The sequence below is a fragment of the Dreissena polymorpha genome, chromosome 3 (assembly GCF_020536995.1).
Source record: "Dreissena polymorpha isolate Duluth1 chromosome 3, UMN_Dpol_1.0, whole genome shotgun sequence".
Lineage (NCBI taxonomy): Eukaryota > Metazoa > Mollusca > Bivalvia > Myida > Dreissenidae > Dreissena > Dreissena polymorpha.
This window is the reverse complement of record NC_068357.1, coordinates 39,492,892-39,506,895: the sequence shown is the minus strand read 5'-3', so window position 1 is coordinate 39,506,895 and position 14,004 is coordinate 39,492,892. Positions and strand designations below refer to the sequence as shown.

Genomic DNA, 14,004 nt, shown 5'->3' with positions numbered 1-14,004 from the left:
GGGAAAAGCGCCTATTACTACTGATCGATTCCAAATGAAAACACCACTTGAACATATTGTTAAAGATAGGGATTAGAACTCGAAATTGAGCAATATCAATACTATATGAGCTAATGTCTTCAGTGTTATTATGCCGTATGTGAAAGAGGTTCGATACGGTTTATACAAAGCTCTTGTAATTGGATGTTACGATTGCTGCGTTTCTAAAAGTGCTTTTCGATGAAATCATTCAGTCGCTAAATTCTAATTTAATTAACTGACATTGATAATCCCGCGATATCAATTATAAAGAAATCTTACAATCAGTCCAATGCGGTTTCGTGGGTGCTTAATTCGGACATGGAGTTAGTGATGAAGAGATGAAGTAAGGATAGCGTCACATACATAATACATGTACACGAAGATCTTAAATAAAACTGCAATTAGAACAGTGATTAAAATAAATGTATAAAAGACCACGAGGCGTTATACGAGTAAGTGAACAATTAACAGTTTTAACGTTTGTTTTCAGCATTGAAAATCCGGAGTTATTGATTTAAATGACACTATTAATTATTAAATAGACAAACTGGAACTCGCAAAATGCGAATTATGTATCAGTGATAACACAAACTTTGCTTTAAAGGTGATTAACGCTGCCAAAATATAAGCCATCACAATTATTTTGGAGCCAACAGCATTGAAAGTACTTTCGTTAAAAGGGTTTGAAAGTGTCCCTTTGTTTAGCGATATACGAAGGGATTATTTTGACAAAAAGTTATTTCTCATGCAGTTTCTAAATTGTTAGATCAGTACTTATCAGCACTTCTTGGTAATATTTGGATGTATGGTCTTCTGACATAACGTGACAAACCTGAACACGGATGGTCATGGCGGCGTTTCTGTCGAGTTCGGCAAAGTCGGGTGACGTGGCGGAACGCTCGCCGGCGGTGATTTCCGCTAACCTCAAGGAGGACATGCTGCTTCAAAAGAAGATGGTGGTCCTCAACCGCTCCGAGCGTTCCGTGGTACATCAGATCAAGGTGGATCAGAAGGTACTCTACAAGCGTTTCCAGGCGCGTCTCGTCCGCTCAAAACTCGCTCACGCGCGTCTTCTCGGACAGCGGGAATTGGAACGGGAACTGAGAGCCCGAAATCTTGGTGGCCTTAATACGAACATTGCCGGTACGTCGGAGGAAGAATTTTTGTTCCTGGAGAAGTTGGAACATAGACCATGTATGGCGTCATCGTTTTCACCGCGCGTTGGAATAGCTGGTAAAGGAAAGTGTTCTGATCAGAATAATCACGACGCTGTTGAGCAATTTGATGATAATACTGCAGCGGATAATACGAACCAACCCGTACCAGGTCGGTCTGCGTCTTCGCTGGCAAGGTATGACGATTTACAGACTAACGCGAAACAGAAGGGTGACGGGAAAGGTGTTGCGAAGGCACTAGAAAAGGAAAGTGAGGAATCTCATTTAAAACTACGGCCGGCAACTACAATGGGCATGCGTGTTGATGATGAGTTTATTAAACACAAATTAATGCTGCAAGCGGCATCTTCCAATAAATCAAAATCTGACAACAAACTCAGCAAAGTAACGCTCGCGTCTGAGACAGCAATGCATGCCCAATTAGAAGAACCTGTAACAACTAATTGTGAAGAATCGAGCAGTGAAATAACTGGCAGTGAAAACGAAAACAGTGAGGGTACTGAAACAGGCAAGGTTAAAGGTTTAATTTTTAGTGATCAAATTTCACCGCAAGAGCCTCTTCGCCCCAATACAGTTGCTCATTTCCATGGATTTTCGGAAGACCATGTGGATCAAATAATTTCTAATCTTGGTTCCCCCGCCTCACCTAAACAGATGGACCGGAAACCATCAAAGCAAAGTGCAGACTTCTTTCAGGAGGGAAAGAAAGTGGATCTTGTCTCCTTGCGCCTCAAACAAGCGCGCGCGCACAATTACTCAGAGCAAGTGAAAAAGTTCTGCACTGACTTAGAAAATGTATCGAAAGACAAGAAAAGTCCGGATGTAGATTATTACTCCATGCGACTGCAACTGTCACTCGCTCATACTACGACGAGGCCGTGTGATCGAGTACCAGGTACACCGGAAGAGGAAAACAAGCGCTCAGTTGGGGACATTTTCGTACGCAGTCTAACCATGCCTCATATAAACTGGAATTTCACAAATCCGAGATAGTGTTTGGTTATTGATTTATACAAAACAATTCCAAAAAACAGACTGCTGTAGAATTTCGCACATTCGCGATACTGGTAGATTTTTCAAAAAGAAATTCAGGTTACATGTATAAAAGATGTTATGAGTTTTCGAGAATGGATTGTTAATTAAAGAAAATGCGGGGCAATGACTTTTCGATCCTTAAATGCTCTGTTGGAAGTTTTAATGTTATGTTTATGGTAAAAAACGTGTCCTTGTTGAGTTAAATGTGTTGATACGTTCCCCTGCTGCTAGTTAGATACTAAGTTTCCAGCCAATAAATAACAATAAAGAGTACTGGGGGCCGTTTCATAAACGTGCTTACGACAATTTTAACTTACGAGAGAACGTTGTAATCTTTATAAGTAGACGAACTAGCTCGCCATGCTCGTCAAATATATACAGCGCTTAAGATGACAATCTAATTAATTAAGTACTGAAAATGTATTATCATATGATTTGGACTTAAGCAATTATGTTTCTTAGAAAAAATGTATCGTATCGTAAATGTGTACTACGATGTTTATTGAAACGGTCCCATGATGCGCAAAAATTAAACCGCGAGAGAACGGTAGTTCAAATTGTTTAATAAAGAGACAGAGTTCTTTATGCTTAAATTAAAAATAACAATGTACAAACGATAGCGCAAAAAAGTATTTCGATTGTGACATGCTTTCATGACTATTTGTTCAAGTTTAATGAACATTGTGTTTTATTATGCAGTGCTGCGGCAATATACTTATTTTCTGCGTTTTTAACGAGTGGTTTGTGAAGCTAGTCTGTTTATATTATAAAAATCAGCGAGCCTTATGATTAAACTTACAAATGCATACGTGTGATTAAAACATTGTCAATTATGATATTCAAATACATCTCTCCGTAATATGCCATTGCATCCATTATTGTATGTTTTACTAAACATGTCAAATGTTGAAAGGGTAACGAACGACTCAATTCATTAACCCTGACAAACATGCTGTTTCACAAATAGTGTCGTATTAACCCATTTATGCCTTGTGGCCTCTCCCATCCTTCTAAATTGGATCAATTAATTTCAAAAATTAGGGATGTCTAGCATATTTATTTCTATATTTAGAATATTTCTTACAGAAATTTCTTTACGCAAACAGCGCAGACCCTGATGAGACGCCAAATCATGCGGCGTCTCATCTGCAAGGCCTTTTTTCTAGACGCTAGGCATAAATGGGTTAAGCTAGGTTTTAAACAATCAATCAAAGAGAAAGTTAAACAAATATTCTTAAATCTTGAAAGTAAATCAACGACAAACGACATGAGTAAAAACATTGTGACCTCACTTACACAACCTGCTAGTTAGTGTAACGCAATTCATATAATATTAAATAACTGTAATCTGTGTTCCTATATTATCTGCAATTGTATTGTAACCCAAATAAAAAAAACAACAACAGCGTGTTTGTAAAAGATGACTATGTGATTATATTTATTACCTTCCAGTTTAATCACGTGTGTTAAATGTTAATTTACCCCTTTTTTTAAGTTGTATTTAATTTTCGAATCGTCTCTCCAGTATTTGGCCTTAAAGGTGGCACTATACTTGTATATGTGTCAAAAATGTCGTGTGACCTCATTTCCGCTTCGCTCATGACGCCATCAAAGCTCTTAACCACTGGAGAAGAGCACGTCACGCATGCGCGCAAAGGAATCCTCTCATCTGCCGGATGACATTCTACAATTGGCGAATCAAGCAGTCTGTGAAAATGCTCCTCGGGCAATAGATCGAAATCTCCACCAAACGGGGGTGTAACTCCATCTGTACGCGTATCAACATCAGCATAGTGCACGTTTTCATTTGATTCTGAATCATCGGAATATATTTCGTCTTTCTCCGAGTCGCTTGTGTTTGTTCCTGGCAATGAGAGGTCAACACTAGAGTCACTAAAGCTAGTATACATTGTTGAAGCTGGCGACATTAGAGTCAGACTTGGTTGCACTTCCGACAGGCCGTCTGTTGTTAACGACTCGTCAGAAGAAAGCTCCGGTTGATTGCCTTTGACAGCGTCCGTCCTCGAATTGCGGGCGACCTCTGCAAATGTGACGCATTCTGCGCTCGGAATTGACCGTGCAAGGCGTGAAAGAATTCTTTTGAGCGTTTCCCATCGACATCGGGGCGGTGTGTTGTTGTCCTAAATGTTAAGCAAGAGATAAATGTCGCACAGAAATTAAGTCACATTTATAATTGAGAAGGTCCACGATAGCCCCAGATCGCTTACCTGTGTAATCGGGCGTGGCCTGAGTTTTGAACCCTGTGAGGACCACTATCAGATACCAAACACCAAATACGGAATGCCTAATCCGTTGAGATTCCAATACGTTTGTATTTATACTTCTATTTAAATTATGTGACCCCTTGATGGTGGCAAGTTTTAATCCCTGGGCATCTTTGAACAAACTAAGTAGGGTGAAACTATACGATGTTACACCTAAACAATTTAACCCCTTACCTTTTGCGAGTTGCGAGTGGCATCCCACAAAATATTAAACCACTGACCTTAGTGGTTACCGTGGAGATTTTTTAAGTAACTACACATACTGTATACTACTTTATAAATAGCATTTCCCTTGGGGCCAGTTTGCACTCTCGGGGCATGTTTCGAACAAATTAAGTAGAGTACTACTATACAATGTTGCCCACATAATATCTAACCACTGATAATTGTGATTTTAAATACTAAGATTTTAAAATTATTTACTACATGAGTCTTTATTGATCATGTAATCCCTCGGTCAATTCGACGAAAGAGGCGCGATTTTAGGAAATTAGGTAGAAGACCGATAAACGATGTTGTAAACCACGGAGCGTATATTGACTTATCTAGAGTCCGTGTGTAAACCAAATATTATATTCCTGAACAATACGTATTAACAGTTGATTTTTGATGGAAATTGCAATATAAAAGTATATACATTATGTGCCCCTTTGGTGAGGTCAGTTTTGACCTCAGAGGCATATTATGAACACATTTATATTTTTATATTTTCATTTTTAAAATCTATTTCTGGTGATTCGCATATCCAGTGGACAAAAGCGATATGAACAGCTGTTTAAGAGGGTAAAAACATTATTCCTATCAAATTGGACATGTACCCAGTGGTTTAGGAGGATATTAAAGTGATATTATGGGCATCTAACAGTTTATAGGTGTCTATCGCAACCGTTGTATATTTTTGGTGTTTTCACTTCATATACACTTATATTTGTTAATGCAGCATCAACATACTAAAACAATATCCCGGAAAGAGAAAAACAATGCATTTAAATATCAACCGTACTTTCGTTTGACAACTGATCATGCATGTACCATGTGATACTAAATTTAGTTTTAGTGCAGATTCGTTCATACGACACAAAGACACAATTTTGTTTTACGGATCATTTCGGCTTTCACGACTCACCAGTAATTTAAAATATCGAATATAAGAATAGATTTTTTTATAAACAACTGGTAGCAAGATGAATTGCAGATAATTGGTCAGTAACCACATTTTAACTAACTCTTTTGACCTGTTTATTCTTTTCAGCTCATTTAAACAGTGAAACATGCCCATAATATCACCCTTGTGCGTCGACAAACGCACAGACAAGTTTGGAACCTGCAGATAATAGGTAGGTGCAAACTAACACGAATCCGCAATAGATGTGCATCTCTAGTTGAAGAGTATTCATCCTACCTACTATTCCGCACTACTCGCTGCTTTTGGCTTATTATGAACCAAACATATACTGTATATGTCTATTAATCAATATTTAAAAACATTATAAATGTGTATTATATCAACACGTTTTTACGTTGCAGATTTACGGTATGTATATTGTAGTACAATTTTAAAAGTAATATCTGAAACTATAATGTATTAAGTGATCTAAGAATAAATATAGAAAATGTCTTTATCAAATACACCATTTAACCAAAATGCGCTAAAGATGAAAATCAAATATTTGGAACGCTTTTTATGCAAATTGTAAATGTATGGATTGCAAATCGATTTATTCATAATAGTGAACTCTATGACATTATGCATGCGTAGGATAATCATGCAGTTTTGTTTATCTACTGTAATTTGGTTTCACAACATGCACGGGCCTGATATATCGTTATAGGCAAACTTGACGAACGACGCACGAAGGACTGAACAGATAGTCCCAAACACCCACATTGTGCATCACACAGCTGAGAATAAGCGGAAAGCATTTTTTCAGAGTTAGATTTTTTCTCAGAGCACTTCGAAAATTTGTTTTAGACCTTTGATTTACATATTATTAAACCAATTGACCCTATACTACGCAAGATTACCGGACAGCATGGTACATTTTTATTTTCTTGCGTAATGATTGATTTCTTTAGAAAAAGAAGACATTATTAAGGAAAAAGACCTAAAAGATATCCCATTAAATAACATGAATTCGTATATACTGAGTATATATATATGAAATAACACTAAACTACACAACTAGATCCGAAGATTTCAGGCACATCCATTCATTATTACTTAAAACTTAAAACATGTCGAGTTTCAGCCAAAAAACCAACGCCAGGTATATACATGTATAGCTTTATTTCTTATGAAAGTTTAATAAATAAAATAATATGCAAACCTTTTTTCCATTCTTCTTTATGTACGCTAAATAGATCACAGCCATTGAAATTGATAGTGCTATTCCTGAATATATACAAAACGTTAGGGATCTCTTATCCGCCATTGTGAAAGAGAAACGACGTCATGTCGATGACGTAAGCGGTAAACTTATTTTGGCGCACTTACGTTTTTTTTTAATGAGTAACTGGCACACTCAAGCGTCGTTTTATTTTATTGATAAACTTATTTTGGCGCACTTACGTTTTTAATTAATAACTGGCATACAATTGAAAGCGTTGTTTTATTTTCTTGATGATGCGATAAAACACAATTTTGAGGAAACGACGTAATTTATATGATAAATAGTCATAATTCACGTCTGGTTGTTGAAAGTACACATGTACTATTGATAAAATGCATACCATGAATGGTGGCATAAGGGGCATAACCAACAAAAGATTAAAACGATTATGAATAGGTTTTTCCCCTTGTGAATTTATGTTTACTTTTTTATTTGATATTAAAACAAATAAATATTTTATGCGACAGAATAATCATAAAACAATTATTTTGAACGTGTTACTTCGTTGCTAACAAAACAGTTAAAAAACTATAAAACGTTATTTAACTCTTATTGGATAGTTGTATTAAAGCCATCCACTGCATATCTACTGTCGGGTGTACAACCACATACATGTATACATAATTTAGAGTGGTTTGCATACGTACAGTGATTATCGAAGTCACAGTTAATGTACCCTAACGTTCTAACAGACTTAACGACTTACTTCTATAATCCTCTTATGGTTCCACTATTGGTGGAACGTATTGATATGAAAGAGCATTTATATGTATTCGATGGTGAATAAGATAATGGCAAAATGGCGTTGTATAAGTCAAAGACAATTAAATATGATTAAGAGATACTAGTAGAAGAAAAGGCAATAAAAAGCATAGCTCTAGATGTTGAACGCATTATTTACTAGACTCTCTAATTAATATCAACAATGCTTACTTCTTAACAACTAACAACTCGAAAATATGTGAAATGCGGGGCATTTCACTGCAGATTTTGATCTAAATTGTTTTCAGTAAATTATTTTTATTACCACAAATGTGAAGCACATACATACCCCCCCCCCCCCCCCCCAAACACGCCTGAGTAACCGGTACTGGTAGTTATCTAACCGTATTTATCATAATAATAATACTAGTGATAATAATAATAATAATAATAATCTCTTTATTTTCTGAAGGTAACTCATTAAGACAACACATTGATACAAAGTCATGCAAACAGTTTAACAATGGCAATCTTATTTTCAATGAGGCCTTCAAACAACTATGGTACGTATAATGCATTTCTGCATTATCACGCGAAACATGTAGGTATTGACGGACATAAGAGTACTGTAACAGTGTAATAGAAGTGTTATAAAAAGCAACTCTATTACATGATTTCTCTTATAATATTAATTTCTCTTTAAATATTGAAATGGTCTTAATGAACAATTATTTATTTGCATAACGTTTGTAAGAATATCAATTTCTTGTTGATTACATTTTCCCAAATGCACACATTCTTACGCAGGCACGCACACGCACACACACACCCGTACACACACGTATACACACACATAAAATAACCATATCTTAATTAACACGACCAATAAAAATACCAAGAAGTTAACAAGAACAGCCGCGTACATTATTGTACAAAGTCAGAGTTTACAAACGTGAAATACATTATTCTTGAAAAAGTTTGCGATTAACATAAAGTGGCTGATATACACAAACATAAAAATTACAGAAAACAGCATTCATGACCAGTGTTCACAATAGGATATGAAATCATACAACTGTTATGAAGAATAGACCGCACCTCCTTGCGAAATAAATAGTTTGAAAAAGCAATATGCATATATTTGTGTGCAGAAATTAAATCTTCAATAATCATTAAGACACGTATGGAGTATTTGAATTTTAAATAGGAGAAAAAAACACCAAGAGATTTGTTTGTCAGAAACACAATGCCCCCTATTGCGCCGCTTTGAAGTCATTTATTTGACCTTTGACCTTGAAGGATGATCTTGACCTTCACCACTAAAATGTGCAGCTCCATGAGATACACATGCATGCCAAATATCAAGTTGCTATATTCAATAATGCAAAAGTTAATGCAAAACTTTAACCAAGGTTAAAGTTTTGGGACACACACAATGAATGGATGACAGACAGACAGACAGACAGACAGGCCAAAAACAATATGCCCCCGATCTTTCGATACGGGGCATAAAAATACAGAAAATGATACTACGCGTGAGACTCATTGTGCGCCTCAAAAAAGAAATATTTCTTACACCGTGCAATCGACTAACGCATCGTCTGCGGTTCATCCATCGGCTGCGGAAGCGTATACATGTCGGGTAAAAGCGGAGTGTAAGTATTTCCCTATTCTTTATATTTTGCGTATTGGATTGAGCAGATTTGAGCGTGTTCTTTGAGAGCCTAAGTAAGAATGACTTTGTGAACGTAATCCTTACCTTCATCGCTGCTTACTTTTAAACAAATCCGTTAAAATGTGGTCAAAAATCAAATAAAATTCACCACTCTCTCTATCAATCTCTAATTACACAGGATTTAGACCAAAGATAAATATGAACAACATTTTATTGAAATATTTAATCATTTCTCTTCGGTTATTCCAAATAACAGCATCCCACATGAACACACAACATTTTTATCAACGTTTAAATTCGAGTGGGGTTGGAAAAACGGCTCAAGACAACGGCCGCGGCTACTTATTAGATGGTCATGGCATCGGCTGCGAAAATAAAATTATGCTAAAGCCATCGGCTGCGGCAATGAAAATTGGCATGATGAGATTTGGACGTTACTCATTGACCATATTCGATAGAACTATCATATATTTTATCACAAAAACAGTTTTAAGATTTTCATTCGTATTTTGAAATAAAATGGGATGGGTGAGTGGATTTCGTTTTAAATAATTCATACTTTGACAGTATTGAAACAAGTCATTTTCACACAATATGTCTCCATCAAATGTGTTTGGCATGCGTTGTACTATAGAATTTCCTTCTATCCTTTTGTTAAAATAGCGATAATTATGGCAAAACTCTTATTACGAGCTATCTTTCGATATATATCGGTTGCGGCTTTCTTTGAAGATTATACTATTTGGAATTTAAGGACCATGGATAATTCATATGTGATTTGTCGCGGTACGACTGAAAATAGTTGAAACGGTATAGAACTCACAAATACAAATAAATTAACAAGTTGAACGTTTAATTATTACGCAGATACGGAATCCGGATAGTACCATCTATAATCTAGCCATCTTTCATCAAGGGCGACATACGACACACGAAGCGATACACGATATTTTGCGCGACACACGAAGCGACTCACGATATTATGCGCGATACTCAAAGCGACACAATAAATTTTTCGCGACACACAGAGCGACAAACAATATTTTGCGCGATACACGAAGCGACGCGCGAGAATGTACCACGAAATTTCGCCCTTGTGTAGGTAGCCCAAAAGGCGACATTTCGCGGTAAATATCGCGTGTCGCTTTGAGTAACGCGCAAAATATCGTGTGCCGCTTAGTGTATGGCGCAACATATCGTGTGTCGCTTTGAGTATCGCGCATAATATCGTGAGTCTTTCCTGGAATATGAGCGGTCACAAATTCCACATGTGAAAGGTTCGTCGCCCGGTATTTCCACTTCAACAAAAGAGCCATTCAGAGGTTCTTCCGCTATTGCGGTATCAATAACACCTTGCTTTTCAGCGTCCATAGCAGCCAGTGAATCTGAAAATATAATTGTATAGCTTGTTGTGAACGCAAATATAACCATATCGCTTGTTGTAAACGGTAATATAATCATATAGCTTGTTGTGAACGGAAATATTATCATATAGCTTGTTGTGAACGCAAATATAACCATATAGCCATCTATGCATGTTTCAAGTTTCATGAAAAAAATATGAAGAACTTTTAAAGTTATCGCAGGATCCAGAAAAGTGTGACAGACTGACAGACTGACGGACTGACAGACAGAGCGCAAACCACAGTCCCCTCCGGTGAAACCGTTAGGGGACAATAACGGAAACTGCTGAGACATATCGCATTTAATCCGTTATTAATGATGTAATTTAATATATGTCCAACTGAAAGCATCACAAAGTTACAAATAAACACTAAAGAAAGAGACCATTTCGGAAGTGCGTAGGAATCATATTCATCATCATACCTGTTATATAACTATTTAATCGTCTTCCAAAGTGAAAACATAAACAATTCAAATCCTGACTTACCGCTGTTCTGTATAATACGGGTAAATGTCTACCCGGAAAAGAAGGGAAGAAACCTACAGAGACAATCAGCGCGATATTGCTCAATTTTGAATATACTAGCAAATGTTCTTTTTAATAACAGTGAGTTTCTCCATTATACAAGTTCCATTGGGTAGGAAATAAGAGTGTGTTCTTCATCGGCAACAAGGTGAGAATACCAGTAGTTATAACGATTAAGGTTCGTGTAGAGGCTTCAGTTTGAAAAATGTGGGAACCCTAGCATTGAACTCAAATTTGACTAAACAAAGAGTGCCACATTGAATTTTTTTACATATTTGCTTAAAAGGGCGGTTTTCCTTCAAACTGCTACCAACTTTGTGCAGCAAAATCTCATACCATCGACAAAATAAATCAAAATACAAAGCGATTTTAACACAAAAGTAGACATTATTTATAAAAATCTGAATGATGTTTATTCAACGTATTTCTGCGGAAAATTATATAACTAGTTAATAATATCGACATTGATAAGGGCAAGTTACGCTTAAATAGTAATTTTTTTTACATATCTAGAAATATCAAAACTCGAACACATGTCATTTCATGACGATGGGGGCAGCCATTTTTAGATTAATGAAATTGAAAGACACATGCTAAAAACTCACTCATCGCCTTATTGACATTCCAAACGGTTGACGATGACAAATGCATTGGATTGTAATCTTTCCGTTGATGTGTGCAAATTGCATAATCAGACCTCATAAACACTCCAAAAAAAAATAACTTTGTAAGAAGCATTTCGCCAATGTTTACAATTTTTGTCGAATCACATGTACTTGTATTATTGTGCACAAAATAGTACGCTTACAGACTGACAGAAAGATCGATACGAAACTCCGTTCAATTCATCACGGTATACTATTTTATTGATAATATATAATAATAATTCGCTTCAACAACCTAAATGTTAAAATAATTCTTTTAAACGAAGTTTTTAATAACGAAAGTGAAAACAACGGAAGTCGGATGGATATTATGTGAGATGCACTTCGGCTCCAGAAAAACAATACAAATACACTAAAAAAGACGTGTGCGGGGAAATTTTCAGCTGGAAAAAACTGAAATTGGGTTAGTGATTATATCTCTGTGTGATCATTTCTGTTATTAAGCGCGATCTCTTCCTGATTAATGTTAACAGTTGTTTTACTAGTCGCGACCAACTGTCAAAATAATGATGTGTTTTCTCAGGTATGTGTATACACACACCAGGTTTTCTTACTACTTCACGTGATTTCGACCGATTTGTAATGCACGTTTTTTCTACGAAGCACAGCGAGTGCCACGCTTTCAAAATGGGTAGAAGGAATCGATATACAAATGTATAAAAAGATTCGGTTTGCCAAAAGGAACACATTATTCAAAATGGTACAAGGACAGTAATTGTTCAGGAAGGAAGAAAGAAAAAACTATGATACCTAGCTGTGTATTTCTATGTAAAACTATGATTTCTAGAGTCGTCTGCACAAAACTCATAAAATCTTGTTATTGATGAGCAATATCTCCTTTTATCACAATGATTTCTACCCAGCCAAACCTATTTCTTTATATTTATTTACAATTTTATATGTCGTCTGCAATTTCTTTCAATTTGAGATGGTTTAAAATTTTCCATTTGGTTAACGCAAAATTGTTAAGCCCTTGAAATAGAATGGTGACTCTTATTATCCACCATACCTGGGTTTTTAAAAAGTAGTTCAGTTTAGTTATTTTTAGAATTTTGTTTAGGAAAATTATCCAAAAAATGCAGTTGAATAATAACTCATTTGTTGTTTTCTGACAATAATTTTCTGTGAAATGTTGCTAACTTGTATATGTATATAGCTTTGTATTTTTTCAACTTACGGTAGTGCATATCCTTCCTAACTTTAGATTGAGCTTTTGTAAATTAGTGTACAAATGTATTGTTTTTAATCAAAAATATGAAAAAAGCAAACAAATATTGAATGTCAAAAATGTGTTTATGTTATTCTATCCGTCTTTACTTTTAAAATGATATATAGTTTGACCATATTGTACAACATTGAATGAAGAGAAACCAAATCAAAGTATTAATGAATTATATCCCTCCCATGAACCTTAAGGATTACACATAATTAATTTTACCCATTATATGTATAGGTCTTCGGCATAGCGAGAGTCAAGTGTACTTTACATGATGTGGAGACATAATGCGTGTAAATGACTTGTTTCAATACTGTCAAAGTATGAATTATTTAAAACGAAATCCACTCACCCATCCCATTTTATTTCAAAATACGAATGAAAATCGTAAAACTGTTTTTGTGATCAAAATATATGATAGTTCTATCGAATATGGCCAATGAGTAACGTCCAAATCTCATCATGCCAATTTTTATTGCCGCAGCCGATGGCTTGAGCATAATTTTATTTTCGCAGCCGATGCCATGACCATCTAATAAGTAGCCGCGGCCGTTGTCTTGAGCCGTTTTTCCAACCCCACTCGAATATAAACGTTGATAAAAATGTTGTGTGTTCATGTGGGATGCTGTAATTTGGAATAACCGAAGAGAAATGATTAAATATTTCAATAAAATGTTGTTCATATTTATCTTTGGTCTAAATCCTGTGTAATTAGAGTTTGACAGAGAGAGTGGTGAATTTTGTTTGATTTTTGACCACATTTTAACGGATTTGTTTAAAAGTAAGCTGCTAGAAAGGTAAAGATTACGTTCACAAAGTCATTCTTACTTAGGCTCTCAAAGAACACGCGCAAATCTGCTCAATTCAATTCGTAATATATAAAGAACAGGGAAATACTTACACTCCGCTT

The 14,004-nt window shown here is 35.8% G+C and overlaps 2 protein-coding genes across 2 annotated transcripts; one reads left to right on the top strand and one right to left on the bottom strand.

Annotated features, from left to right (window-relative positions):
• The first annotated feature begins 797 nt into the window (after nt 1-797).
• LOC127873763 (uncharacterized) lies at nt 798-3,610 on the top strand. Its single transcript, XM_052417729.1, has one exon. The coding sequence runs from the start codon at nt 864-866 to the stop codon at nt 2,187-2,189; it is 1,326 nt and encodes a 441-aa protein (XP_052273689.1). The 5' UTR covers nt 798-863; the 3' UTR covers nt 2,190-3,610.
• A 42-nt stretch (nt 3,611-3,652) lies between these two features.
• LOC127873768 (uncharacterized) lies at nt 3,653-6,987 on the bottom strand. Its single transcript, XM_052417741.1, has 2 exons — nt 6,844-6,987; nt 3,653-4,372 (listed from the first exon to the last, which is right to left on the bottom strand). The coding sequence occupies exons 1-2, from the start codon at nt 6,946-6,948 to the stop codon at nt 3,722-3,724; spliced, it is 756 nt and encodes a 251-aa protein (XP_052273701.1). The 5' UTR covers nt 6,949-6,987; the 3' UTR covers nt 3,653-3,721.
• Nucleotides 6,988-14,004: the final 7,017 nt, after the last annotated feature.